At 40.3% G+C, this 27,579-nt stretch overlaps 3 protein-coding genes and 1 non-coding gene across 6 annotated transcripts; 2 read left to right on the plus strand and 2 right to left on the minus strand.

Moving 5' to 3' along the window:
* Nucleotides 1-4,383: 4,383 nt before the first annotated feature.
* Nucleotides 4,384-4,455, minus strand: trnaq-cug (transfer RNA glutamine (anticodon CUG)). The gene has a single exon. It is a non-coding gene; the product is annotated as a tRNA-Gln (tRNA).
* An 811-nt stretch (nucleotides 4,456-5,266) lies between these two features.
* On the plus strand, nucleotides 5,267-5,741 carry LOC115372029 (histone H2A-like). Its single transcript, XM_030069726.1, has one exon. The coding sequence runs from the start codon at nucleotides 5,290-5,292 to the stop codon at nucleotides 5,674-5,676; it is 387 nt and encodes a 128-aa protein (XP_029925586.1). The 5' UTR covers nucleotides 5,267-5,289; the 3' UTR covers nucleotides 5,677-5,741.
* Nucleotides 5,742-7,581: 1,840 nt separating this feature from the next.
* Nucleotides 7,582-24,296, minus strand: LOC115372039 (histone H4). 2 transcript variants are annotated; one of them, XM_030069737.1, is made up of 3 exons: nucleotides 24,286-24,296; nucleotides 13,680-13,685; nucleotides 7,582-8,074 (listed from the first exon to the last, which is right to left on the minus strand). In XM_030069737.1, the coding sequence occupies exon 3, from the start codon at nucleotides 8,066-8,068 to the stop codon at nucleotides 7,757-7,759; it is 312 nt and encodes a 103-aa protein (XP_029925597.1). In that variant the 5' UTR covers nucleotides 8,069-8,074; nucleotides 13,680-13,685; nucleotides 24,286-24,296; the 3' UTR covers nucleotides 7,582-7,756. The 2 variants fall into 2 exon arrangements, with proteins under 2 accessions (XP_029925597.1, XP_029925598.1); XM_030069738.1 differs by lacking the exon at nucleotides 13,680-13,685 and having other exon boundaries at nucleotides 24,286-24,290.
* Nucleotides 15,816-27,092, plus strand: LOC115372031 (cornifelin homolog B-like). Of its 2 annotated transcripts, none has more exons than XM_030069729.1 (4): nucleotides 15,816-15,832; nucleotides 23,006-23,122; nucleotides 24,353-24,507; nucleotides 25,841-27,092. In XM_030069729.1, the coding sequence occupies exons 2-4, from the start codon at nucleotides 23,017-23,019 to the stop codon at nucleotides 25,961-25,963; spliced, it is 384 nt and encodes a 127-aa protein (XP_029925589.1). In that variant the 5' UTR covers nucleotides 15,816-15,832; nucleotides 23,006-23,016; the 3' UTR covers nucleotides 25,964-27,092. The 2 variants fall into 2 exon arrangements, with proteins under 2 accessions (XP_029925589.1, XP_029925588.1); XM_030069728.1 differs by lacking the exon at nucleotides 15,816-15,832 and adding an exon at nucleotides 21,713-21,825.
* Nucleotides 27,093-27,579: the final 487 nt, after the last annotated feature.

A 27,579-nucleotide genomic window follows, 5' to 3' on the forward strand; every position in this document is an offset into this window, starting at 1 on the left:
ATCTGTAAGCACTGCACACATTTGCACATGTTTTGATTTTTTCCAGTGATAAGGTTTTCCTTTTTTTAATGTAAAGGACAGAAGAGATTTTATTTTGAAATTGCGCTTTAATTTTGTAACTCGCCATAGCGGAAGTAAACTACGTGCTCTGCTCTGCGCCAATGCAGTCTGCCAGATCTGTCACACAAAAGAACAACAACAACAAAACAATGTCTTCACATAAGTTTAAAATGCAGTTGCAATTGTTAGAACTACGCTGAAGAAGATGTAGACACGATAAGGATTTAGCACCTCAGTTGGAGAGTGAACAAGGTATGAATGTGTAGTTTTATTCCATGATTTATTATTTCTCTTAGCTTAATTACTATAGCTTGATTCAACGGTTTTAGGCTATTTTATTTGTTAACATGTCTTGGGCACTTTGATTCCTATATGTGTAATTGTGTTGTCATTTGTGACTGTATATGTGTATAGGCCTACTAGTGCATAGGAAAATATTTAAAGGACTAAACCAAGACATTTTGGGCATGTTTGTTGTTTTCTCTGACAGAAATATCTTCGTAAATGTAGATTGAGTTAATGTCGGTTGTGTGTTTCACTCAGCTCTTACAGTGTGGAATAGTGTGAAATTTGAATTAATTCATGAAACATCAGTCGAAGAGTCCGACCATCGTCTTTCTGAGGATGCTACTTTTTTTTTTTTTTTTTTTTTTTTTTTTTTTTTTTGTGGCATATTTTTTCAGCAGGTGCCACGTGGTGGTCACTGAACCTGGGCCGTATTCAACGTAGACGTACCGATATGTAACGTCAAGCTAACAGAAACGATAAAGCTCTGAACAACCTGTTGCATTACGCTGCGAGTATGAAAGCCGAGAGGGCAATTCTCCTCGCGATTGTAGCCGAGGAACTGTCTGAGCAGGACCAGATCCCGTCTACGACGAGCCTTACCATTTTCCATTAACCCCCACCGAACTTGGTTGCAGTTCCACCATAATTCCACTGGGGGTGATCGCGGGCGAGTGCAGAATGAATGGGGCTCTATGGAGCTAGAAGGCTAAATTTGTCTCTTACACCTGTTTATGGTTGAAAAATCGCAACCATGATTATGGTTGAAAAATCGCAAATACTGTTGTAGTTTCTGAAAGTTCAATATGGATTATAGGTTAAAAGTGAAATTAGCGAGAACTTATATTCTTTTGATTTCCTACAGGTTGGGCAGTTGTTGGCCATAACACACTAGCATTTGCTAATGAATGCTGATTGGTCAGTGACGGACTTGCGGCTGTTTACGACAAGGGATCCCACTTGATGGCACCTGAAGACCAAGAGAATCTGGAAACACCACTCTTAAGGAGGACTTTTCTATCAAAGTTGATATTTGTGTATACAGAGAATGTCTAATATAGCGTAGACGGGCTTTGGCCAAAGTGTCTCGAGTGTCTCCGTCTGGTCTCCGTTGATGGGCTCCGGAAATTGCCGTAAGACAGCACCTCTCGCGATTTGAAATGTGTGACGTCATCACACTTTTTGAACGGCTTTTTAGAACAGATAGGTGAACTACCCTATTTCCAGAGAAAAGTGGATTTTTAGGGGTGTATCCCCATAGACTCACATTCATTCTGTACTCGCCCGCGAGCGCCCTCACATGGACAGAGATGTGTATCCGAGAACCGGAAGTTAGAAGAGAGTGGCACTTCTCCCTATATTAGAGATTCTCTGGCAGGACGTTACTTTACGCGCCCTGTGTTCCAAATCACGTACTTATACTTTTTACTTTTAGTATGTACTGCAGCTGCCCTTACAGAGTATGTAGTTTAGTATGAAATATGCAGAGGTGGGTAGAGTAGCCAGAAATTGCACTCAAGTAAAAGTACTGTTACTTCAGAATAATATGACTCAAGTAGAAGTAAAAAGTAGTCATCCAAATACATCCAGATACATGACTGACATTTGTTGCTCATTTTAGGATGAGAAGAGAAACATTTCAGGTGACGGATCTGCTCTACTCTACTGTGTTTATGCACCTCTTATGAGCTAAACTATCACTTAGATGTAGACTTTCCAACCACTGTTTATATATATATATACCTCTTCAAATGATGGGTACCATTTTAAATATTGGCTACACTCAGTAGTCGAGTTGTAAAAAAAAAAAAATCAGAGGGGATGGTTATTTATTTATTTATTTATTTATTTTCCACTTCACAAAAATAGGGGCAGGGCAGGGGGTATAATTTGAAAAACACACAGTAGCCTACTGATGTACTGTCTAAATGATATATTATGCACCCCCTACACTATTTAACACTCCAGTGGCCTATGCAGAAATATATCAAAAGAACAGGTGAAAGAACACATTTCCTGCATGATAAAAACTGGCTTATTTTTTTGTCCCAAGCTGCATGGGTATAGCAAAAAAAAAAAAAAAAAAAAAAAAAAAATAGACATGTATGTACAGGGGAGACTTGTGGCTCCACCTCCAGTCAGTCCCCAGGCTGCCCTGCTGTGGCTACCATGGCTCCTAAGCAGTTAGGGTCAAATGGAGAAGACAAATTTCAACCAAGTGAATCTGTTGGGAATGCATTTTGTACAATTTTCAACAACTACAATGTCCAGGGAGAAAATTAATGATCAAAACAAAACACTGTAAATACGGTAAAACTTCTGAACCCTCTCAAATCAAGTCAAGCCAATTTTATTTTAAGTGCAACATCATAACAATTATATTTTTTGTGTGTGTCCTTAAAGAAAGCAGCACAGAATTTACAACTCCTTTCCAACATTTTTCCAACACTTGCTCTTGGATAATAGACAGAATGTACAGTATATAGATTAAATTCATCAATTCACACACACACAGCCAGTTTTTCTGATTATTTATTTATTTGTTTTGTTTTGCTTTGTTGTTTTTTCCATATCCTCAGGAATTTTGAACATTCCAGTAAAAAGGGCTCAGTGTCAGCTAACTTGGTCTGTCCATTCAGAATTGTAGGAGAAAAGCCAGAGTTCTTTCCTTTGAATTGTATCTTGTTTTACTGTAGTTCTCCTTTTTTAAAAAAAGAATTTAAAAAAAAAATCATCAATTCAATCAATAATTTCATCATTAATACAGGTAAAATATTTGAGACAAACTCTCATCTAACGTTAACTGTAAATATCTAACGTGACTGAATGACACGTCCAGTGTTTTAGCAAGCTAGTTAACAAGAATCTCAGCTAGTTTGGAGCCTACTAGCCCTGTTGTTATTGTGCATGCAACCTTTGGCCACTTTTGTAGGTTAATGAAAAGGGAGGATGGCAGTTTTACAGGGTGGATGATTTTGACCGTTTTTATTTCAGGGGGGATGCCATCCGCCCTCATCCCCCCTCAAGTCGAGTACTGGCTACACTGATTTAGCAACTTGGAAGCCATAATTGAGCACTATTGTTTTAAATCATGGAGGCTTAAATACAGGCTGATGCTGATTGGATAACACCTCTGACACGCCCACAAAACGGAAGAAAATTACCTCCAAGGTGTGTTGCTCTCTGTTACAAAACATTACCACCAAGCTGATCATTCAATGAGACAACGTCACACAACGTTATGCATCATAACGACGTTATGATGCATACGCCCCTGGACTCTCTGCGTTTTCCAGCCTTCCAAATAGGTCTCTTTACCTTGCATTATAATTCGGTGTACTCTTTTGGAAAGTAGTGTTGAGTCAAAGTGTTTGCTGCCTCCCTACAGATAATAGGGAGTTTAAGCAACGGCGGATTGTGCAGCGGCTACGGCAACCGGAAATGGATCTTTCACTACGGCGAAAGAATCATTCTCACGTAGTCTCTACAACGCGTGATATAGGCGTGTCAGTTAAATAGTTTTCCTCGTATTTCTGAAATTAAATGTATTCTTGCACGTCATGCAGGTCACTCACTGAACTATCCCTTCACACTCCAATCAGATGTGTGCTTATTTGTCAATAATTAGTTAATTTATTATTATTGTTATTATTATTAGTGTTATTATTATTATTATTATTATTATTATTATTAATGATAATAATAATAATTAAATCTTTCAGTTATGGTCCGAAATGCACACTTCTTTCCGTTTTGCTCTCTACCTGCACTTAATAATGACAATATGTTTGAATAGCAAAAAAACTTGAAAGCACTCACTATGAGTATAACACTTTTAATTAATAAAACTGCACAGCGTTAACGCTGCCGCTGTTGCAGCAGTTTGCTTTATGACTACTGTGGATTTGACAGCTACTGCAAGTGCGTCGGGAGAGAGCCATTTCCGGTTGCAGTAGCCGCCGCACAATCCGCCTTTGCTTAAACTTCCTAATAACCTGTACAGAGATCCAAACATATCACAGACTTCTCCTTAAAGGTAGGTTCCACCGAGATTTGAACTCGGATCGCTGGATTCAGAGTCCAGAGTGCTAACCATTACACCATGGAACCACAACACACTCAGGAACACACACACAAACACACATACACGCGCACACACAAAATCCGTTATACGTTTAGATGTATAACGTATTCATGTATCATTGTACTGTGCTACTGTCTCACTCATGTATTTTCCTTTTCTGTGGCATGACATGGCGTAGTTTCACTGTAACTGGCAATAAAATAAACTCTGGGAGAAAATGGTTAAGGCGGGGCCTGCGCTAAAGAAAATGTTTACATCTATATATTTCCATAAAACACTGAATTGACTGAGACACACACGCCTTTATGCTTGGGCAGTCGGCTGAAGGCGGAGCTCCGGGTTGACCATATGAAGCCAACAGGTTGGCTCAGCCTGCTCTCTTGCATTCGCTACACAGCGCCTCCAAACCCCAAACCACAGCAACCGCTCCCACCCCACACCCCACATCCGGTCAAAAGAGAGAGAAAACCGGAGACACCAGTTCACGTTCACATCACTGAATGCAACGCAGAAATTCACGACAGGCTCCAGAGCCAGATCAGACAACAGCTCACTGGGTTTTATTGGGTTATAACCGATACAAATTGGTGTTTAGCGTAAAACAAACAGCAGAGGTTTCAGCTGCTGGTTGGGCGCCGCACGTCAGGTCGCTCCATTTCACAGGGAGAGAAAAATGATCAAATTATTCTTTTACTTTGAAAAACCTCAACCCGGCATGGCGGAAGTCTGTTGTGATTGGACGCTGACACTGAAGTTAAGGCGACCAATGGGAAAACGGCTGGACAGAGCTAAGAGCGAGGATCTCCGCAGTTCTGTACTCGTTCTTTGTTTAATTATCAACTGGGAGTGCTGTATCGAAGATGTCTGGAAGAGGCAAAACCGGCGGCAAAGCTCGCGCTAAGGCAAAGTCTCGCTCTTCTCGTGCGGGGCTTCAGTTTCCGGTGGGTCGTGTACACAGGCTGCTGCGCAAAGGCAACTATGCAGAGCGTGTGGGTGCCGGTGCCCCAGTGTACTTGGCGGCCGTGCTGGAGTATCTGACGGCTGAGATCCTGGAGTTGGCCGGGAACGCCGCTCGCGACAACAAGAAGACCCGCATCATCCCTCGTCATTTGCAGTTGGCCGTCCGCAACGACGAGGAGCTCAACAAGCTGCTGGGCGGAGTCACCATCGCTCAGGGCGGCGTGCTGCCCAACATCCAGGCCGTGCTGCTGCCCAAGAAGACCGACAAGCCGGCCAAGGCCAAGTAGACCTGCAGTCGCCCGAACACACCAAAGGCTCTTTTCAGAGCCGCGCACATACCAAAGGCTAAATCCTGACTGATGCCATTCAGTTAACCGGGTCGTACAAATGGCTTGTTGTGTTACGTCAAAATACTGAACTGACGATTGTATGGGCAATCTAGCCAATGTGTTTCTAATGCATTCTCTTTCGCCCGAAATATTAGAACTGTTTTGTACTCTGAATTCTTAATGCCAAAGAAATGCCATAGACTTGAGTGGAAAATACTAAACGTGAGTTTTGGCGCTGAACTTAACCTGTTATATTGTGTATATAATATACTATTTAAGCGCCATCTTTCAAAGCAGCCTAAGGAGAAGGCCGAACGCACAACCCGCGTTTAAGGGCCCACTCACATTGGCAAGTTTGAGTCCGTATCGTGCTAAAGCCAAAATCCCCCCCTCCCCAGTCCCCGGCTGGCCTGCACTCACATTACCTTTTTCCCAAACGCGCCCAAGCACGATTGCCCCCGCTGTGCACGTCATCACGTTGAAATACGACAACAGGCATGGCCCGACGTCATTATAAATCAGTATAGTTCAAATACATTCATCATGTCTTCCTTTTAATTAAAAAACGTTTTTGGTCCTTTTAATCAGACATGGGATGTTTATTTACCTTGACAGTTTTGGAGGAAACTTCCTCCTTCAGAAAGCGTCCAACTGACAGCCGGAGCGGCACCTGTCAGATCCGGCAGACCGGGTGACCGGGTGGCCGCACACCGCGCGGTGCCGCGGCCAGTGACGGCCGGCGCCGACCCGGTGCCGGCCAGCACCAGGTCTGCCGGATCTCCGCACACAGACTGCTGGACTTTCATTATAAACCGACTTTTGTTTATATGCGGTTGCAGCAGCACAACGGACAGCGACACAGACAACAAGGTTGATTATTGATTGCGCAACGCGGCCATTCGCCGGTAATCGCGCTGCGCACATTAAACAATTTTGCAGAGGCAGGAGGAAAGTTGCATGATTTACGTCCGCGCACTGCGTGCGTGACCGTGCATGTGCTCGTGTACGCGCCCGTACCGCGCTGAAGCACACCTCCTCCAACCGTGCCAGAGCGGGGGAAGTGTACTGTATTCAAGCACGATACGGAGCGATCACACTGGTCAAAGAATCCGGATTTTAAGGGCAATCGTGCTTGGGCGCGGATCAAACTTGCCAGTGTGAGTGGCCTCTAAATGGGCTGCCGTCTCCCCGCAGCCAATTTAACGGCATTTTTTAAATGTCCCGCCATAAATGTTGGCGCCTATGTTTTGTCCTTACGAGGACAAAACATAGGCCTGAATTAGCAGGCTACTTCCAGATGGCCTGAAACATATTGTACTGGAAGATGCAACTGTCTAATAGTTTTGGGGGACAAATCACTTAAGGATAATCCTCAGCTAATCCTTAGTTAAGTATATCCATAGCTTCAGTTCTTGATATTTCAATAACAGAACGTTTACGCAGAGGAAAAAGTACTCCACGCCTTGGTTTCTGTAGCACAAAGCAGTGGATGGAGATATGATCATTATTCCCTGCCTACCTTTTTCCCCTCTCCTCTAAAAGGAGCACATATGCCTTTATTTATCGCACATTGGGGAAACTTAGTGTGCAACACTGAGTGACAGCAGCGGTATACACACAGTGCACGAGTGTATAAAAACTACGTATATAAATGCTGTAGAAGTGTAAGTATGTAGGATGTATAAGGAACAGAAACAACTGTTTTGTATAAGGATCACCCATATTTGACCATGAGCTACAAATCCTTTACAAACAGTTGCTTCTGTTGAATCAGGACTGAAATACCTACATAGGCCAAATATAGTTTCTAAATTGTAAGCAATATGGATTAACACGAGTGACACTGGAGCATGTAGAATTTGATCGTGAGATCACACATCGTGTTTATGTGATATCATAAATGACAGAGTAATGAACGTTTACTGACAGCAGCGACTAAAGCAGGCATGAACGGACAAAGAGGAAGCAGCTCTTGTATGCACTGTGGGTGGCTCTTAAAAGAGCCTTTGTGTCGTTTGCCAGTGTCAGTGGGTCCAGTTTAGCCTCCGAAGCCGTAGAGAGTGCGGCCCTGCCTCTTGAGCGCGTACACCACGTCCATGGCAGTGACGGTCTTCCTCTTGGCGTGCTCGGTGTAGGTGACGGCGTCGCGGATGACGTTCTCCAGGAAAACCTTGAGCACCCCGCGGGTCTCCTCGTAGATGAGACCGGAGATACGCTTGACGCCGCCACGGCGAGCCAGGCGGCGGATGGCGGGCTTGGTGATGCCCTGGATGTTATCACGGAGAACTTTGCGGTGACGCTTGGCGCCTCCTTTCCCGAGCCCCTTTCCTCCCTTTCCGCGGCCAGACATTTTTCTCTGCTTACTAGATAGCAAAACACAAGAGAATGTGTGAAGCCAGAGCGAACGCTTCTGGATTTAAGCTCTGTGTGCGGACGTAAGAGAAGAAGGAGGGCGCGCGCTGCGCTGGGCGGCGCCAAACTCTGCAGTCCGCCTCCTTTTTTTTTTTTTTTTTTTTCTTTGGAGCTGTACTTGGACCAAGCTTTTGGCTGATTTGCTCTTGTAAACCTTAAACTCACTTTCCACGTTACCTACACATATCACGGCCCTTTTTATTATCATTTAGATTTCGTGACCCCTCCTCCCTCTCTCTTTTTCATCTTTGTTTATTCATACCTGACTGGTTAAGTTGTTCCCATGACAGAGAGTGTGAAAAAACGGAATATGTGAAAGCAATGGCTATTTTTTCCCCCTCCTGCTTTTTCATTGAAGTGAACAACTAATCATGGGCATGGCATTATTGTGATTTATCTTAAACCCGTTGATATAGTTGAAGAAGGGAGCTTCTGATCCCGCTTTGATATCGGGTCGGGTCAGTGTGTGCAATACACTTCTCCCTCTCTTTTTGGCATGCAGTCACTCTGTCAGTCATATGGAAGGAGAGAGACTAATTCATCAGACTTAGATTTTCATAGTTGTCTGTTCATTTGACATTATGTAGAAAACAAGAGAAATGTAAATGTATTGCATTTAATTCCTAATAAGTGAGTTGCATTGTTCTCCTACACTTTAGTTTAGTTTAGCTTGCGTTCAGCACCCCTTGGCTATGCAGTTTTGTCATGATGTATTGAAAAAACATAGACATGAGTGTAGAAATGAATATGGGTCCTTTATTTTGTCAAATCTGGGGTAGTCATACAAAAATTATTTTAATGCAAAACCTAAAAAAAGTAAAAATAAATTTGGTGATTTGTCATCAAAAATAGGATAATTAAGGATTGCTTTAAATATCAAATGAGAAGATGAATTACAGTAATCAAAAACAAGGACAAGTGACCAGGAGACTCAGCTATGCATTAAAACGAAAGGAAATGAATAGGAAATGTTCTAGAGCTTTTTATGTATTATGACTTGCAGAGTTAATAGTTTAGTTTTTCTCAAGCATGTCATATTTCTGTGTATTATTTAGCTGGTTTATGCATATAGGTTGTATCATTATCATTTTCAAATTATAATCATGTGTGTGGGTGTACATGAGAGTAGCCTAAATGGTGAATCTGGTTGTTCTTGTGCATTCTATGAGAGAGAGACCTGCCAGCCAAGGGGGGATATTCCAATTCCTTGTTTGAGGGGACAAGAAACAGAGCAATTTCCCTTCAGCAATTCTTGAAGGTGGGCACTGATAGTGGTGTCCAAAGCGCCCCCTAGTTGTAACATTTTCATCATCAGCAATGTGCATGTTTCCCATGAAACCTGAGACTACACAGATTGGCCTATCAGTTTCTGGCTAATCACAATTTTTTTCAACTACCAGCCCAAGAAGAGCAGACAGAAATTTTTGGGGGTTGGGGCTTTGCAAATATCCTTTTTCCAAGGATTGGGGGTGACACGCCCCCTGGGATTTCCACCCATGGTGCTAGCACCCCTGTACTTCATAGCAACATTACAGTCATGTCCAAAATCACAATAAAGAGTACAGAGCCTCTGGTGGGTGTCACTGCCATCCTTTCTGGCAGCAGGAAGTCTCGTTCTATTGTGTAAACCAGTGTCAAAGCATTAGAATGCAGTGGATCACCATTGCACTACTGGCATATTGAAGTTGACATTATGTCCTCATTAGCAGCATATTACATTGTATTAGTTTATTAATGCAGAACCATCCACAAATTGTTTGTACTGTCCCATGATGCCAAGGGTGATCTCAGGCTCTTAATGGAAAGCTGTAATCCAGTAGGTCTACAGCAGATAAGAGGACCACACACAATCCATATGTAACTGCTCAGAATGACAACATGCTGAGTTAATGTTGCTGTTAGCATGTGCCGAAAAGTAACACTTTGTTGTTCCAAATTTAGACACACAAACTCACAGATATTTTTTAAAATGACACATCCAGTCAAGCAGCATATATTCCTTAGACCTTATACATGCTTAGCCATGTAAATTTGAAAACGCATCTTTTTTTCCCTCTATTTTGCCATTTTGTCCACACTAACATGACGTACACTGCCAAAAACAGATACGTTCAAATACACCTGGCAAAGTGGATGAATTTTAATATGTCATTTTAGCATTGTGGCATGGACGGGGTATTTTTGAAAATACTTTTGTATGATTGTGATAACACAGACAGCTAGCAACAACTTGTGCTGGTTACTTTCTTTTAAAAGAAGTTCCACTTTATTGTCAGACAAAGAAGTCTGGCTTTCTTTCTTTTTTAAAAAATTAAGACATCCTGTTGGTGGTTCATGCACGTAGCTACACTAGCTTACAACCTAATCCAAGATCCCTTCTCACAGGGGCTAACACCACAGCTATAAATGGCAGAAACATAAAATCATTCATGCGTCACAGCATCATTATGACACTGAGGCTCGGTTCCCACCTAGTAGTAAAAAGCATCTTGGTGATCCGAACACAAGTGGACAGATGTCAGTCCGTCCGCACACACCTGGCATTAAAATGCGTCTCCACATGCTACTTGCCTGCCCACTTGTAATCAGATCTCACTTTCCTGCTCTATATGCAGATAAACCATGCATCATTTCAGAGAGAGAGAGAGAGAGAGAGAGAGAGACTGCAAAATGAAATCCTTACTTTGTTAGTCCTCCTTCCACACAAAATAGAAATAAAACAGCATTTAAGAGGCAGCAGATATTTAACAAAAGGAAACATCTTAGCGCACTCCAGCCTCATTTTAATACAGATGTCAATCACTGAAGACGCATTTCACATCTGTTACAGGCTCGACTCGATCACGCTCAGGCTCAGATTATTGAATTATTCCAGTGGGTCTGAGAGGGTTCTCACTTAGGTGGATAAATCAACCTGTAATATCTCTGTGAGAATGTGTTTAATTGTGCTGGGGCAAGAAATTAAAAAAAAAAAAAAAAAGCTGCTGCCTCTGAATTTTATATGGAAGAAAAACCTTGTATATTCACTATACAATTTTTAGAGACCCATTGGCTCATCAGCTGACAGTTCAGCTGTGCTGGGCGGAGTTAGACAGACTTTTTCTGTTGGAAAAGTGACATTATGGCCAGGGTCAGGGGTGTTGGGCTGGACCAGTGCTTAAGACAGAGGATGTCAGTACTTCAATGCGTCCTGGGACATATGTGTGTTTACACCTCAAATGTGATACAGACAAAAGTGTCTCAGGTCTCCGAATGTGTCCTGAGTGAGTGGATCTCAGCATGTATTGAGGACGTATTGCTGCTGTTTACACCTCTACCTAGAGGTGGCAGCTTGTGATCAGATCCCTCAGGACGGATGTTAATGCCAGGTGGAAAAAGGGTCAGTGTGGACAAGAAACTTTTAACAACAGCCACTGCATACGGACAGCAAAAGACAAAAATCTTTTTTTTTTTTCTTTTTTTTTTTAATGTACTCAGCTTAGTGTGGGCATAGCCTGATTTGAGGGCACATTATCAATGAACGTAGCTCTACAGAGTTCTGTAACATCCTAGGTAATACATGAGTATGTTGCACTGCGACAGTCATCTGAGGCTTTTCTGTGTCTCTGCGGGTCTTAACTTTTTTTGTCAAGCACATCTTTGTCATATATGTACACTCTGAAGACACATAGCCCAAAGATGCATGGATGCCATTTGTGTAAGACCATCAGCTAATTTACTATTTACTATTTACTACACTCTGATTTACTAAAATAGTTTTTGCACACCCACAAAGTTTTCAAACATCCAAGACAATGTTTCTCCCTGCTATATTTATTTCCTGTAGGTGCTATATGTGCTGTTAGCCATGTCTTTTTTTTTTTTTTTTTTTTTTTTTTTTTTTTTTGGAGAACTACATCATATCCTGTGTATTGATGAAGGCTGCTTCATTTATGTCTCCAATAGAGAGCACATATGCTAATTTTCCTATGACAGTTTTTTTTTAATTATTTTTTATGTATTTATTATTATTACCATTATTATTATTATTATTATTATTATTATTATTATTATTATTTAAATCTTTACAAATGTCACATATTCTGATTACTATTTGAATACTTTTTAGGTCTATAGTGAGGTGGCTTTGCATCAGCATTATAGACCCAGGAATTGCAAGTCTGTCTAGAGAGAAGAGACTGGGTAAAATTGACCCATTGTGAAAGCCCCGAGGAGCAGAAGTCAACTCAGTGCTCAGTGGATTTGTGATGGAATCCACATTAATCCATTTTTGTTTTGTTTTCCCTAACAGAAAAAAAAGAAAAGAAAAGGGAAAAAAACAACATGGTTCAGTTATCAATCAATCTGAGCCTTGTAGTGTTCTGTATTTAATGTCTATAGGATTATTTTGTCCATTATCTGCTCATACCCTGTTATAGAATTACAGTCCCTTTACCTAACAATGGCTATGTTTATATGCACAGAACAAACCAGTTGTTGGCCACACTTCTGGTATTATTCAACTGCAGAGTGGATGCGTACACAGAAAGCTGCAGACACCACACACATGTAGTGGTTCTGTTGATACTACTTTCTGGAGTTTGCTTGGAGGACGCGCCCCACACGTGGACATTGCTTTGGCATACCATAGCGGCAGTTTTTGCCTGCACGAGTACAGGTCCACGTGGGCCCTTGCAGACTTGGTTAGTGAAGTACAATAGCAGATTTGCGCATATTCAGGTTAAGCTGTTCACATGAACTGTTGATACCCTGCAACTGAGTCTCCCTGCTGCAACCAGTAAATCAGTTAACAGTATATTCCTGTCTACCTGAGCTCTCCCACCCACAAACAGACATCCACCACCAAAAAAGTGACAAGATTCTTAAACAAAATAAATAAATAACTTATTTGACCTTATTTCTAATACATGGAAGATATACAATTATGAATGTTGACAATGCTGTGCCTAAGTTTGTGCAGAGGGCAAACAGCAAAACTAACCCTAATGCTGTATGTAAATTTATATTTTTTGAGTTGAGATGTGTTTGGGGTTGAAAGGGTATCGGTATAGGCACCACATACCTGCCCAGGAATCTCAACTTGGTGACAAGCCTACACAAGTTCACACACTCTGATTGGCTGATCATAGGGGGGCATCTGTGTGCAGGAATTCAACAAGCACATCTAGTGCAGAAGTATAAAATCTAATCCAATGTAGGTGCCATCACGTTTTTCACATTTGTGCTTTACATTACATTTACGCTATGTTGGACCATAAGATATACCGCTTTCCATGCCACAGTAAGTCATTTCTTATCAGATCAGACCAAGATATTTAACCACGTTTCTTGCAGAGTTTGGATTTAACCCCGTTATTACAACCCAGTTAAGACATTTACATGAGCCGATCTATACTGGGTCATTTTAGAATGGAACTTTCTGTGCATGTGAACGTAACCTTTATTTGAAATCTGAGCTAGCTTGATTTATGCTGGCATGCTGGATGCAGCTTACAAGTTAGCATCCACTTTATAGCATTGCAGGCCTCGCATGAATGCAGCTGGAACACTCACATCTCAGCAATGACTGGCAGCACTGGGGCTTTAAATCTTCTGGATTGTCTCCATGTGCTACGACAGCCAGACACCAGCACAAACACTTCACCTGTCTGACTGCCAAGACCTGTCTGTCTTGCACCATCTGACTGCTCAGTTGTCTGTCTGCCTTCAGCTGCATGCTTTTCTTTATATATCTTTCTTTCACAGCCCGTCTCTTTTCCCCCACGTATCCCTTGACGCATTAATAGCTTGCAGCCCTCTATCCCTCCACCAGAAGTGCTGTCTAAGCGAGCCCGCAGCAGCAGCCTGTGAGTGAGTGCTCCAGCGGTACAGGAACTCTGTAGAGCTGTTGGAGAGTTCTGGACAGGAGACTGACTGCCACAGGAGTCTTTAAGGCAAACCTCAGGCCGGCGAGGCCCCTGAGGTCCCTCTGGATGTGAGAGGGACTGGTGGGGTGCTGAGCAGCCCTCAGAGGAGTGAGGCAGAGAATGTGATGATTGTCCTGTCTCTCTTCCTCCCTCCCTCTGTCCCCTCTCCTTCACTTCATCCCTCCACCCTCCACGGGCGAGCCGGGCTGCAGTGAGGAAAGAGTCTGCTCGGCCATAAAGTTCCTCCAGGGGGTCGGAGACAAAAGGCCCAGGCTTGGCTGAGGCTCTGCCCTGGACAGGAGCCGTAGTCTCTGGGTTACTGGTGTCCTCCATCCCACTGCTGTCCCGAGTCTCCTTGTCCGCTTCAGTTGGGCAGGAACTATTGTTTTGGGGTAACAGATCTTTGTAGTTGCCCTGAAGTACCTACAAATTAAAGCATTAGAAATCAGATTACATTAGATCAGATTATATCAGGTAAAATCGGATTATGTTAAACTGGATCAGATCATATTAGATCATGATGACTTGCTTCCATAAGTCACCATATTTCAGGATGCTATGTTGGGACATAAACTCTCATTATCTAAAAGATGTAATAAAAGATCATCAAGTGGTTGGAGCCACAGTAAAATCTAAGGGTCAAAGATACGTGTACAGTGCCTAGAAAATGTAATATCTCTGTGCCCCAAGAGTGTTACAATGATGATGATAATCATTTTGTTCAAATGAACAAACCAGGCTAACCTGTGGCTGCTGAGGTTTTGACAACAGTAAAGTGTGCTGCTCTTTGGCTCTGGATGCCCTCACAGCGGCAGCCAGGCCCAGGCTCTGAGCATCCCAGTCGGCTTCGCTGTAGGAGAAAGCTGGGCGTGCAAGCTGGCAGATGGAGAGCAGGTAGTCCTGGGTGGAAAGGTGCGGGAAGAAGAAGAAGATGAAGAAGAAGAAGAAGAAGAAGAAGAAGAAGAAGAAGAAGAAGAATAGAGTTAATGTCAATAGAGAAGAGAGAGAAAACAAACACAAATGGAATAAAACTTCATCAGTTGCTGTCATCACCTGAGTTTGGGGACAGAGCTGAGCGTTGGTGGGATGATGAGATTCAATCTGCTGCTGGGGAGCTGGGGGGCAATGAGGAGCAACGTGGGCTTGGTTCATATCGTGGACCAGTTCCTCTCTAATGGTGGGGAGGACTCTCTTGGCCAGCAGCCGGTAGCGAGGACGCATGCCTGGGGAAGGAGAGGCAGGACGTGGCAAACACACACATGTTCACTTAGCAACTGAAAAACACAAACTGTGACATAGAATTGTCAGCCAGAAAAGGAGAGGAGGAGGAGAGGAGGAAAGAAAGTGAAGGAAAACAAGGATGATGGATTGACTGAACAGTTGAGAGAGAAACAGAAAAAGGAGAGAGACTGAGCAGATTGCAGAGTGAAGAAAGTGTGTGTGTGTGTGTGTGTGTGTGTATGTGTGTGTGCTTGCGTGCACATGTGCATGTGTTTGCGCACACATATATGTGCAGCAGTGTTTTGGATGCAAGGGGAAAATACACTGCCGAGCCACGTGGTTACCATGGTAACCTTCTCTCTCATCAGTGCCCAAGGAGAGCTGCCACCGCAGCTGGAGAGCACTGACATGCTCACACAGACACACACACATTAAATCCACCCACTTCCATCCAAACACACTCAGCTAAACACACAGAGTGGCAAACGTGTAAATGAAATCCACCCACTTATCACCACCCCCTACACACACCACACAAACACTTACACACACACACACACACACACACACACACAGTCACTGTGCAGGATGTCTTTGAGTGAGGTAAACAACCTCCTCCCTCTTACACTACACCAGCCTACATACAATTCATGGTGACACAATACTATGCAATTTAACATTTAATAACGCTAAACGATGAATCAGCATAGAACAGAATAGAATACAGTACAATGCAGTACAATACAAAGCCTGCAGAGGAAAGGCAAATTCCCTGTCGAGAAGCTGTAAACCTCAATCACCCATGGGTCCGAAAATGAATAAAAACACAGAGAATGAGTTTTCTTTTTTCATCACAAAATCATTCCTACAGTTCAGTCTGAAATCCAATTCTTGTACAGCACCTCTGCTAAAACCCTACTGCTTCAGTGTAGTTTTCAAGTTTTCAGGTTAGATTTTCAGATGGGAGTTCAGTTTTCTGTGTGAATTTAGATTTGCCCTCCATGTAACCTGGATTCCTCCTCTTCATTTCACTGGCTGTCTCACCTGCTTATCGCTTCTCTTATTAGGAAATTAAGCTCTTTGTTGACTTTGTAATAACTGTATAAAAATCTGCATCTGCATACACTGTATCAGTGTAAGCTGCTGCTTCAGGAATTCAGCATCTCAACCCCGCAAGTCTCATCAGTGGGTTCATCTGTACAAATACATGCTGCATAATCAAGTGTTATCCGAACCCACACAACTTTATTTGAATTGTGATCCCAAGGATTCCTAAGATGCCAAAAATGTCTCGCTGAATTACTGGGAACTGTGTATACAGTGATAAACAACAAATCCGGATATTTGCATTTGATTTAACAGTGCAGCCAGTGTGGCTTTGGGTTTGAATATTTCACACAATGTAAGTTTGAAGTAGCATCAGTGAAGCACTGAACAGAAACAGAATATGTATGTGATGCTCTCATACAATATGGGAAAAAGAAACTTGAAGGAACTTTAAGGGAAAATAGGTATTTAAGAGGTCAAGATGGAAACCTTCATTTCAAATCGACGCTATGAATTTTGAAAGGTTGTTATGAATGTCGATTGCATTTCCAGGCCTCATGAAATGTGTGCTGCTTACGAAGGACGAGGGTAAACTTCAGTCCTGAAAATCACTAAATCTGGAATTAGGTTGCAGCAATTGGCTATTTACCAGAGCAAAGATTACATTCAGTGGAGTTGAGACTTCTCTCTTTGCCCTCATTGCCCTCACCTCAGCCCCAGATAAACTTCAGCAAGCAGAGCAAGAGGATTTTTTTTTTAAATAGCTAAATTAAAAACAACAACAACAACAGTGATTATGGAATTTACATAATCCTAGGCACCGTAGATAGTTAATATAAATAATATTCACCAGTGCAAATGTCCAGCTCTTAACTACATGTGGTCAGCTCCAAATAGTGAAGCACATCATCTCTGTCCTTTATCTACAGATAGATAGATAGATAGATAGATAGATAGATAGATAAAATGCATGCACATACATTTACATACTGTATACATAAAAGCACATGGTAAACAATCCATTGGCTCTATATGAAGTAAATGCTGGATGGAAAATATTACCTTAGCTCCCTGTGTGATGAACAGTGGATGGAGGCAGATCTCTCCCTCGTTTCTCTCTCCTCGGCTCAGCTGGACTGCCGGCTGCTCAACTGCTACTCGCTCTCTTGCTCTCTCTCGCTCTCTCTCGCCCTCTCGCTCTCTCTCTCTTTTTGTGTTTGTGTGTGTGTGTGTGTTAAAAGGTCTCCTCCAAAAGGAAAACCTAATAGCTGATGTTGATCAAGACAACAAAACGACATCCGGTACACATGAAATACAATACTAGGTCACGCTTTCACATTTTCAGCAAGCACTATCGCTTTCTCTCTCAATTCACAATCTGCTTTATTGGCAAGATTAGAAAAACCCTCATATTACCAGAGCAAGATACAAAACTTCATGAGCTTTAGACAAATAGTCAACAGAATAGTCAAATTCTAAATGCACACATGTATATAAAAGTACATATACACATGCATATATATGAAAACATGCAGAAATATGTACATAAGATGTGTGTGTATGTGTGCACATGCGTGTGTATGTGGAGTAGAATAGGCTTTTCCATTCAAGTTAACACTTTAAAGCCTGAGCCATTAAGTAAAAATCTGAATTCTTGCAAACTACAGTGTTTATTGACCCTTCTGACAAATTTAAAATAAATAAATAACAATTACCATATATAAGTTTTGCTTTGTAATATTATTTGATACATCCAGAGTTTATTTTGCAATGCATGTTTTTTTGACAAATGAAAATATGCAGAAGATAATATTTTAACCTCTTAAATTCTGAGTTTCCTTTTTTTTTTTTTCCTCAAGTAATTTCAAACATGACACACTTTTTTCCATATTGTATGACAATGTCACACATCTTTTCTATCTGCTCCACTGAAGCTACATCTGGCCTACATCACATCACATTAACTTTGTTTTAAAATTGGAAAAAATATCCATGCAAAACTACAACTGGCTCACCAATTACCAGCATCCACTTTGGATGTCTCTGGTGCTGCAGTGCAGAGATAATCCACCAGGGGGCAGAAAACATGTATTGGATAATATACATCAGATTTTTCACGAAAAAGTTTTCGTCACACCAATCATGCAGAGGTCTCAGAAACTCATGTATCAAATATGATTCACTTTCCGTTACACTGACACAGCATGGTGGTCCGACTGGGCTAACGTCTATAACCAGTGACTTGCAGCAGGTTGCTCACTCGCTGAGGTGAGAGGTTTTGCAGCAACGACTTAACAAGCAGTGGAGTTTGAAGCATGGAGAGCACAACACATCAGTTCTCAATCTAGTACGACATACATACAGAGATGTGTGCTGTCACTGTAACATAACAGCTAGCTGCATTTAAAATAAATAAATAAATAAATAAATAAATAAATAAAATCACAACCTAAACATCGTACTGACATCACTTTGAAACTTTTTTCAAAAGCTATTTTCAAGGAGCTCCATGCAACATTTCAGACTGTTTAGTAACAAGACTCAAAAGATTTTCAAGGAGACATAAGGGAGACTCAGATTTTGTGCTTATTCCACGGTTTTTGAGTCAAAACAGTCTTCACTCCAATCAACCCATGACAATTTGAATGAATGAATGAATGAATGAATATGTTTATTTTCACAGCACAGCACAATAAATTAAACATAATTAAAGAACTAAAGAGAATGAATATGGCTGGTCGAAAAGGGTTTTCGGCTGAAGCAAAAGCTTATGGCTGCCGAACCCTTGCAATCAATTTCATTTCTGTTTCATCCTGAAATCCTTAATAACAATAAGCAGAGTGTGCCTTTAATTTATTTTCACTGTGCTGTATTCAAGGCAATTGTTGCACTTTTTGGGTCAGTGTTGGAAATGCATGCCCCTGGTAAGGCAATGATCTGTGAAATGTTTACTGGGAAAAATTGTATGCACTGGACAAAATTTCCTGAAAATTTGCCACTGACAATGGATGAGTGTGCAGAGCTCCTGCTGGCTCTGTTTGCTCTGATCAATCATTGACTGCCTGAGTGCAACAGGTTTATCTGCTGTGGATGGAGCAGAACAACTGGGGGACACTGACGAAGTGTGTGTGTGTGTGTGTGTGTGTGTATGTGTGTGTGTGTGTGTGTGTGTGTGTGTGTGTGTGTGTGTGTGTGTGAGTGCACGACATACAGAACAAACAGTTCTTGATAAAACGGAGCAGAGTTCAGAAACTTATTGACTATGTGCAATTCAGTGCACTCAATTTAATTTTGAATGAATGAATAGCTTATTTTTGTTCAGACATTATAAGGAACAAAATCTTGTGTGAATATACATCTGACAAGACATTGTTATACATGTTTACACCAATCCATTTCACACAATGCATTTCACAAAATCAATGCCTGAGAAAGGATTAGGCTGAAGCCAAGGCTTAATTTTGCTGCAATCCATAAAAAAGCAATGCAAAAGAAAGAAAAACAAGAACATCTACTCTAAATCATAATCCTTAAATATTTTACATTTTAATAATTTTACATTGTAATTTTCAATACCCAATCAGTGCTACTTCTCAGCAAAACACTTGTTAATGCCTGTGTTGCATCAGAATTTGTTTTATGTTGCCTGTAGCTCTATTTTCTTTCCTTTTAGCTTGACTTGTTGAATGTGTGTGGATGTGTGCAGATCATATTTGTGTCTACAGTAATGTCTGTGAGCACTTGCACAGACATGTTGCCTTGTGGAGGTCCAGACTAGAGCTTGAGACCATCATAATCCTAGACACTAAACTATTTCAGCTATTTTAGTTTTTTACTAAATTCTTTGAACAGGCCTCATAATCTGCCTCTCACGTGTTACCCAGCACTCTGAAGTCTCTAGGTCAAGGTTCACAATACACATGTGTGCCAGATACTGTGTGTGAATGTGTGTGTGTGTGTGTGTGTGTCATAGTACATCTGACCCAACATGCTTGGTTAGTGCTGGCTCATGCGAGCACTCTATCTGGGTCAGAAAGCATGGGAAACCTGCCTGATCTGTATTAATAATTGATTGTTCTAGATGGAGATCTGTATCATAAAATAAAATAAAATAAGATATATTTAGATTGATTTATTCATCTATTTGTGTATTTTTAAGGGGATAGTAAGCTAAAATGTGTAACGTAAAAGTAGAGCAATCCGGTTAGAACAGTTAGTAATTTTTTAAGATTTACATACATTTCTATGTGTTTAATGAATTAAATCCAGTTAAATATTTGGAATCAAATGTAGTGACCATTTAATAGTAATTAGCCCCAATGACTGTCATGTAGTCTGCCTTGTTGAGCAGGTTCTCCGCACTGCCCCCGATGTATTACACTGTATTATACTCTTTTTATCTGCCTCAGTCAATGGCCATGGTTCAGCCTCATCTCTCTATAGGGTCACCTACAGGAAAAAAAATGCTTAGAATAGAATAGAATAGAAACTTTATTGTCTGTTCTTCAATAAAAACAGAAATTTGTCTTTGACACGGCTTCATCACAAATTTAAAAAAAAAAAAAAAAAAAAAAAAAAAAAAAGAAATTATTTGATCTGCTGACAGATTTGACATTGTGGGCTGAGGTGAGAGCCCCGTTTCTAAAAATATCACTACAGCACTATTATGTGTGTGGTATGATACAGCAAGGGAGGCCCATGGAAATTATGACATGCCAGTTGAGTTTCTGGTAGATACTTCCTCCATGATGTGTGAGTTATAGTGCTGCAATAGAGACACTTCAGGCAAGTAGCTTCTGTGGCATTCTGTGGACAGGAATGCAGGGCAGGGCAGGGCAGGGCAGAGCCTGAGGATGAGTTCACTTTAACTCCCTGCTCATTAATCACTTCATTTAACTCTGACTTTTGTTTCTTTGTCTAGTTTGTTTGCAAAGCCGTCAAATATCAGAGTGAAGTGCTTGATTCAAAACTGGCACATTCTGACAGAAAGAAAGAAGAGACAAATTACTTCCTACTTGTGCAGGCACTATAAAAGGTGTACATGTAAACCCACAGCTGAATAGAAGAAGTTCACACCCCTTAGCCTGAGGGGGTAACCTGGATGATTGATGGTAACTTGGGGGTTTTTTGTCTTTCAAAAGGAACATAAAACACAATGTCTTTTTAGAGCAAAGATGAAATAGGATTGGCTGATGGCTTACAGGAAAACACTGTACATTGTTTTCTGAACGGGATAATTCCTTCCATGATGTTTCAGCTCTGCTCGGCTACTGATTGGAATGGTGCTGCATTTTTTTTTTTTTTTTGGACAGACTGACATGTTGTTTGGTAGTGATTATGTCATAGCCTCACTGTGCTTTTGACTGTTTTGGTTACAAGCAACAATACCAAAGTGATGTTAAAGCAGCACAGGGCAAACGGGTTTGGCTAGTTTGTGCAAAGGCATTGTATTCTTTGGAACTTTGAAGCTATATTTGATCTCACTAACACACAGCGTCAGCACCACAACTCTTACACACAGGTAAGATTTTATTATTTTTATCAGCCCTTAGAGCAGAACTTTTTTTTTTTTTTTTTTTTTTTAATAACTATAGTAAGACATTGTATAGTGCTTTTCTTGTTACTCAGAAACTTTACAGTAAAAAGAGATTTTGGGCTTTGCTGTTGTCTGGTGGAAAACTCCAAAATGTTGACGTTTCAGGAAAAACAGTCTGCTTCTTCTTCGTCTTCTTCCTCTTCTTTTTTTTTTAAGTTCGTCAGCTGCACATTTTCCAGTTTTGGAAAGGTTTCACAAAACCAAAACCAAAAGTGTTCTTCGCCGATAGAGAACCACGTCATCCTTGAACTGAAGCAGCAATATGAAAATCACCAAAACTGGAATTAGGCAGTTTTCACCAGATAATGTTGATGACATTATTATGGTGTTTTTTTTTTTTTTTTTTTTCTCAATTTTGTTTGTAAAGGTCTATAAAATAATAATAAATAGATAAACTGATAGAAGTAGATATATATGCACTCAGTGTTCACTTTTTTAGGTACACGTATACAATCTAATACAGTCCAATACAATACAGTAATAGAGGTGTTCAGAAATCAGAAATCAGAAATCAGAAATTACTTTATTGTCCCAGGGGAAATTTGTCGTGGACTCCAGTACCTCAGCTGCGAGTACAATACATCACACTCAGAGCAACAATTAAAAACACAGAAAAAGAAACACACAAGACATAACTGGTCCGTGCCTGACTTCGCACCAGTCATTATATTGCATCGCCCCCCTTGTGCTTAAAAAGTGCATGAGTCCTTAGCACTGCAAATACACTGGTTGAGCCTAAGATACATTAAAATAAATACGATTATAAAAATTCATTCACTTCTATGTTTGGCATTGAGCTCATAGTTAGTGCTGCTGTTGGACTGGACTGCAGTTTACTGACAGCTGTTTCCAATATTCTGCCCTACTCATGTATATAAATAGGGAGGACCAAAAAAAAAAAAAAAAAAAAAAAAAAAAAAATAGAAATACTTCTCAATATAATGTAGTCCCATACAAGATTTTTTTTTTTTTTTTTTTTTTTTCGCATATGCATCAAGTCTATTTGTGCACCAAAAAATCTTTATAATAAACATTCAAACATGTTGGAATAAGATATAATCTCATACCTGTAACTGGCATGTGTGGTGGCCTCTGAATCCTACAGTAGAAAGCACCATGTCTTCCAAGCTGGTCATCAAGCAGCCTGAGCCGGTGCTGGAGGCCAGAGACTCTGACGAATGGGGATCAGGAATATGTGACTGCTGTGATGATGTGCCTGAATGTAAGTTTCTGGAGATAAAGTTGAATGCCTATGTATTTGTACTCATATATTAGACATGTTTTTTGTTTGTTTGTTTGTTTGTTTTTTCATCTTTTCTCTTTCTTATGTTATCTTTCTTTTTTCTTTTTCTTTTTTAATCTTTTTATTTATTTATTTATTTATTTATTTATTTATTTTTGGAAAGCAGGCAGCCTGTTTTGTAACCATTTTTCTGCTTCAGATTCATAAATGGGAGCTGCCTACTGGGATAGTTATGTACAGTGAAGTACCATGATTATCTCCCATTTTTTCCTATAGTGCTACAACTTTGGACCAATCTTGTTTACAAACCATGCATACAGTAACTTAGCCCCTGCTCTGCCATGCGGTTTCTTCAGGAGTGGAGAGCTCCATTAGATCTGCTTCAGCTTCCTCTGCTGGAAATTGCCCTGTACCCTTTTAGCACCCTGCATGTGGCCACTGGGCATTCTCTACAAACAACACCAAGCAATGAACCACATGTCCAGCTAATATGAAAAGCTGCGCTTACTGCAGCAGTTTTAAAGCTAAATTTCAAAATATGGCTTAAAATGAAATTACACAGCGTTATTTTAATTTGACAAATTTCTTTCTTGTTTAATTTGTCAGTACCATATCGAGATTCTCTGTGTTGCATCTGTGGTAGATTTCTTTGTGAGATATATTATATATTTTATGCTACTGCATATTTATAACTTCAGATTGTACATCTTTACTATAACCTGCCGGGGGTCTGCAAATGGAAATTAGTTTCAAGTTAAATCTGTTGCAGTGTGTCATTAACATACATGTTAAATATTGGTACATAATGTCTTATAAATAAAAACAGAATATTAAATAATAAATGCTTAAAGTAACAGTAGAGAGATATCGCTGTCCCTGCTTGGTAACGTTCAGGTCAGAAGCTTACCTCATTGGCCCTTGCTGCAGTTTCCAAAAAAAGCCCCTGCAATGCATTATGGTTAATATACACTTCTGGAGTGACTGTTATTGTTGATTCACTCCCTCAGCCCCAAAGCTCACAAAGTTCATTTGAGTTTTTCAGACACGTGGAATGACGCGGCGAGGATTCTCAGAGGGAAAGTCAACGAGGACGTGTTAAACCAACATAGCACAGCGTTATTATTCATCTACCTAATCAGTACTCTCTCTCTGTGTGTGTGTGTGTGTGTGTGTGTGTGTGTGTGTGTGTGTGTGTTTCTTTACTGGAAGGCTGTTTTGCATTCTGGTGCTGTCCCTGCTTTGCCTGTAAAATCTCCAAGGAGTACGGCCAGTGTCTCTGCCTCCCCCTGCTGGACATTTTTGGTTGTATCCCACCCGTCACCATGACAATGAGGGTCTCCATGCGTGAACGCTATGGCATCAAGGTAAGCCCATAAGACCATAATGGTGTTTTTTTTTTTTTTTTTTTCAATCCATGTACTGCACTGCACACACACTTTATGCCCAAATATTTATATCTATCTATCTATCTATCTATCTATCTATCTATCTATCTATCTATCTATCTGTTTTTCTCTGCTGTTTAAATTGTTCATATTTCTATTTTTATATATATTCCTTCTTTATAGTGTATATATTGCTTGCTGGTATTTAACATCTGTTTATACTGTAAATTTGCACATTGCCCACATCTATGCACATTGTATACATCTATGCACACGGTTTTTTGCACATTGGGTACTTAGATCTCGAGTGTCATCTTTTATTCTTTATTTTTTATTTATTTAATCTTGTAATCTGTGGATACTGTTGAAAACTGTGAATTTCCTTCGGGATGAATAAAGTATCTATCTATCTATCTATCTATCTATCTATCTAGATTGATAGATAGATGTGTGTATCTATCTATTTATCTATCTATCTATCTATCTATCTATCTAGATATCTATATCTATCTATGTAGATTATGTATTAATTGTATAACACTTTTCATACGAATACATGTAACACAAAGTATTTCACACAGTAAAACAATAAAATTAGTCCCCACCCCTCCCTCCACCCCCAAAAAGACCAATAACAAAAAGATAAAAGTCAGAATAGCAAAATAAGAGTAGCGAGATAATTGTTAAGATATATATACAAGAGGATCTCTCTCTCTCTCTCTCTCTCTCTCTCTCTCTCTCTCTCTCCCTCTCTCTGTCTGCCTGTCTGTCTGTCTTGTAGCAAAGGAATGGAATAGAGTTAATTTTTGTTTCTTAAATCCTTTTCAACCTTCAGCCTTTACAAGTCTGACAGTGATGACAAACTTGAGTCTATACAAGAATTCTTAAGAACTATCAATCTTCTTCTTTTTTTTTTTTTTTTTTTTTTATCTGAGGAAGAAAATAATACATTGGAACAGCCAATAACAGTATTCAAAGTGAACAAAGCCACTGACCTGATGGTTTTACTGCAGAATCCTACCAGGTGTAGGGAGGATTCATCCCCTGGACTGTTACAGGCAGTGCCGGCTTTACCTGTGTTGGCGCTCTAGACAAAATTACTCCCTTTCCACTAGCACTGGAGCTCACCATAAGACATGCTCTTGTATTTCATAACCACATAAGTGACTTTAGATGAGTTGTAGTTTCAGTATGAGGCTACATGTGGACCTGTCTGAGTGTATCAAGAATAATACAACACCCAAGTTAGATCCAGCCTGTCAGTCTATGTATATATATTTTTTTTTATTAATATTACTGCATTTGTCTCCAGGGCACCATGTTGAGGGACTGTGTGTGTGCCACCTGCTGCACACCATGCACATGGTGTCAGATGTCCAGAGAGATGAAAAGAAGAAACATCCAGATCCTTCTGGTCAGCGCCAAGAACACATAACCTCTGATCTGTGTCATCAAACATCACCAGTTTGTCGCCCTTATGCCATAAATTTAAATAAACCACAATCCACGTTGACATTTTATACATTTTATTGCTCCACCAGCCAAACGTTGTCAATTTTGACCATATCTAGTCAGACTGAACACTCTATTAGCCATTTATGCAGGTAGCCAGCCTATATATGTTCAATCTTTTCTAAAACTTTGGCAGCAGGGCAGTCTCTGAACCTACAAGCCACTGACGATGCCTGATGGCTGAAAAGTTGCAGGTTGGAGTTTTAATGTAAACCTTTCCTGAAGGCAAGTGGCAGAAATAATCGGATTAGTAAAATTAACCTCATTAGCTGGAGTTAAGGAATCACAGTTTAACAAACAGAACAAAGTCTGGTGAAAAACATAAGAGGTGAGGGAGGAGGCACCCATAGGGCTCTGATATAACCAAAAAAGCTATTGCTTTCAATTTGCAATCTAGCCATATGTGCTTCCCAACTTCAGCTAGTGAGCTTACAGTGGCAGGCATTCCAGTTTCCCAGCTGACCAAAATGAAGTGTATGTAGTGAAGTGGTAACCTGTACCTTCCAACATCATAGAAGTCATAAATGAAGAGCAAAAGTTTTGACCAGAGACCCTCCTTTACCACTTAAGTTCACCAGTTAGCTAATTTGCACTATGAAAAACAAAAAAAAAAACAAAACAAAACAAAAAAACAGTACTTTCTCTTGATTCTCAGTATGAAATTTATGTAGCCATGCTGGAGATGTATGCATTCAATATCTGTTGTGATGTAGAATTTATGGTCTTTTTTATTTTATAATCAGGCTGACAGCATATCTTTATGATCTTTTTTTTTTTTTTTTTTTCCATTTTGCCCATTTTAGCATTTCTGTGATTATCTTTTTGGTTAATCTATGTCTATGTTATGTTAATAATTGATCAAATTGACTTCACACTGAAGTAGTAGCTTTTGCAGTGAATGCCACAGATTCACTGCAAAAGTGTCTTCTTCAGTTGTGTTATTCTCCTTGCATGTTGGCTTTGTATCGTGCAATGTAATTCTTATTTCTTTAATGTTGTTTTTTAAGTCTCATTGGTGGTCAGCACTTTGTCACTTTAAGAAAAGGTCAAAATAAATAAAAGGTTGTTAATGTTGTTGTTATGCTGCTGTTATGATCAAAGAGATGCTGTTTTTGAAAGTGCTCTCCAGATGAAGTTTCCTGTTTTTACCAATACACCAGATCTGATGTGGTTACACTTGACCTAATTTTGGGTGAGAGTCAGAACCCTAGCTGAGATGTGAGAATAAACATTATGACTATAAACTTTATTTTTTCTGCCAAAATATTGCCTCAGACACCCAGATCTTGAGAGAGAAAGGGAGAATTAGCCCTGAATTTCAGTAATGTGCTAAATGAATTTGAGTGGCAGACCTCTCATTCTCTCCTCACCAGCCTTGTCAAAGCACTTAGTCTGCACCATGGTCAGTGAGCTCTTCTGGTTGCCAGTGGTATCTGAAAATAATAATGTTAATGTTAATAATATGAATAATTATACCACTGCTACTATTAAAAAGAAGAACACATCTGTGGGAACTGTGTGGAAAGGATCCTGCTTTCA

Source organism: Myripristis murdjan, chromosome 14, assembly GCF_902150065.1.
Source record: "Myripristis murdjan chromosome 14, fMyrMur1.1, whole genome shotgun sequence".
Classification (NCBI taxonomy): domain Eukaryota; kingdom Metazoa; phylum Chordata; class Actinopteri; order Holocentriformes; family Holocentridae; genus Myripristis; species Myripristis murdjan.

What these genes read in the sequence shown, in the direction of transcription:
- LOC115372039 (XM_030069737.1), bottom strand. Translation starts at nt 8,068, where the DNA reads ATGTCTGGCCGCGGAAAGGGAGGAAAGGGGCTCGGGAAAGGAGGCGCC.
- LOC115372031 (XM_030069729.1), top strand. Translation starts at nt 23,017, where the DNA reads ATGTCTTCCAAGCTGGTCATCAAGCAGCCTGAGCCGGTGCTGGAGGCC. An exon ending in CTGTGATGATGTGCCTGAAT is followed by an intron (nt 23,123 to 24,352) that starts GTAAGTTTCTGG and finishes CTTTACTGGAAG; the next exon opens with GCTGTTTTGCATTCTGGTGC. An exon ending in GTGAACGCTATGGCATCAAG is followed by an intron (nt 24,508 to 25,840) that starts GTAAGCCCATAA and finishes ATTTGTCTCCAG; the next exon opens with GGCACCATGTTGAGGGACTG.
- LOC115372029 (XM_030069726.1), top strand. Translation starts at nt 5,290, where the DNA reads ATGTCTGGAAGAGGCAAAACCGGCGGCAAAGCTCGCGCTAAGGCAAAG.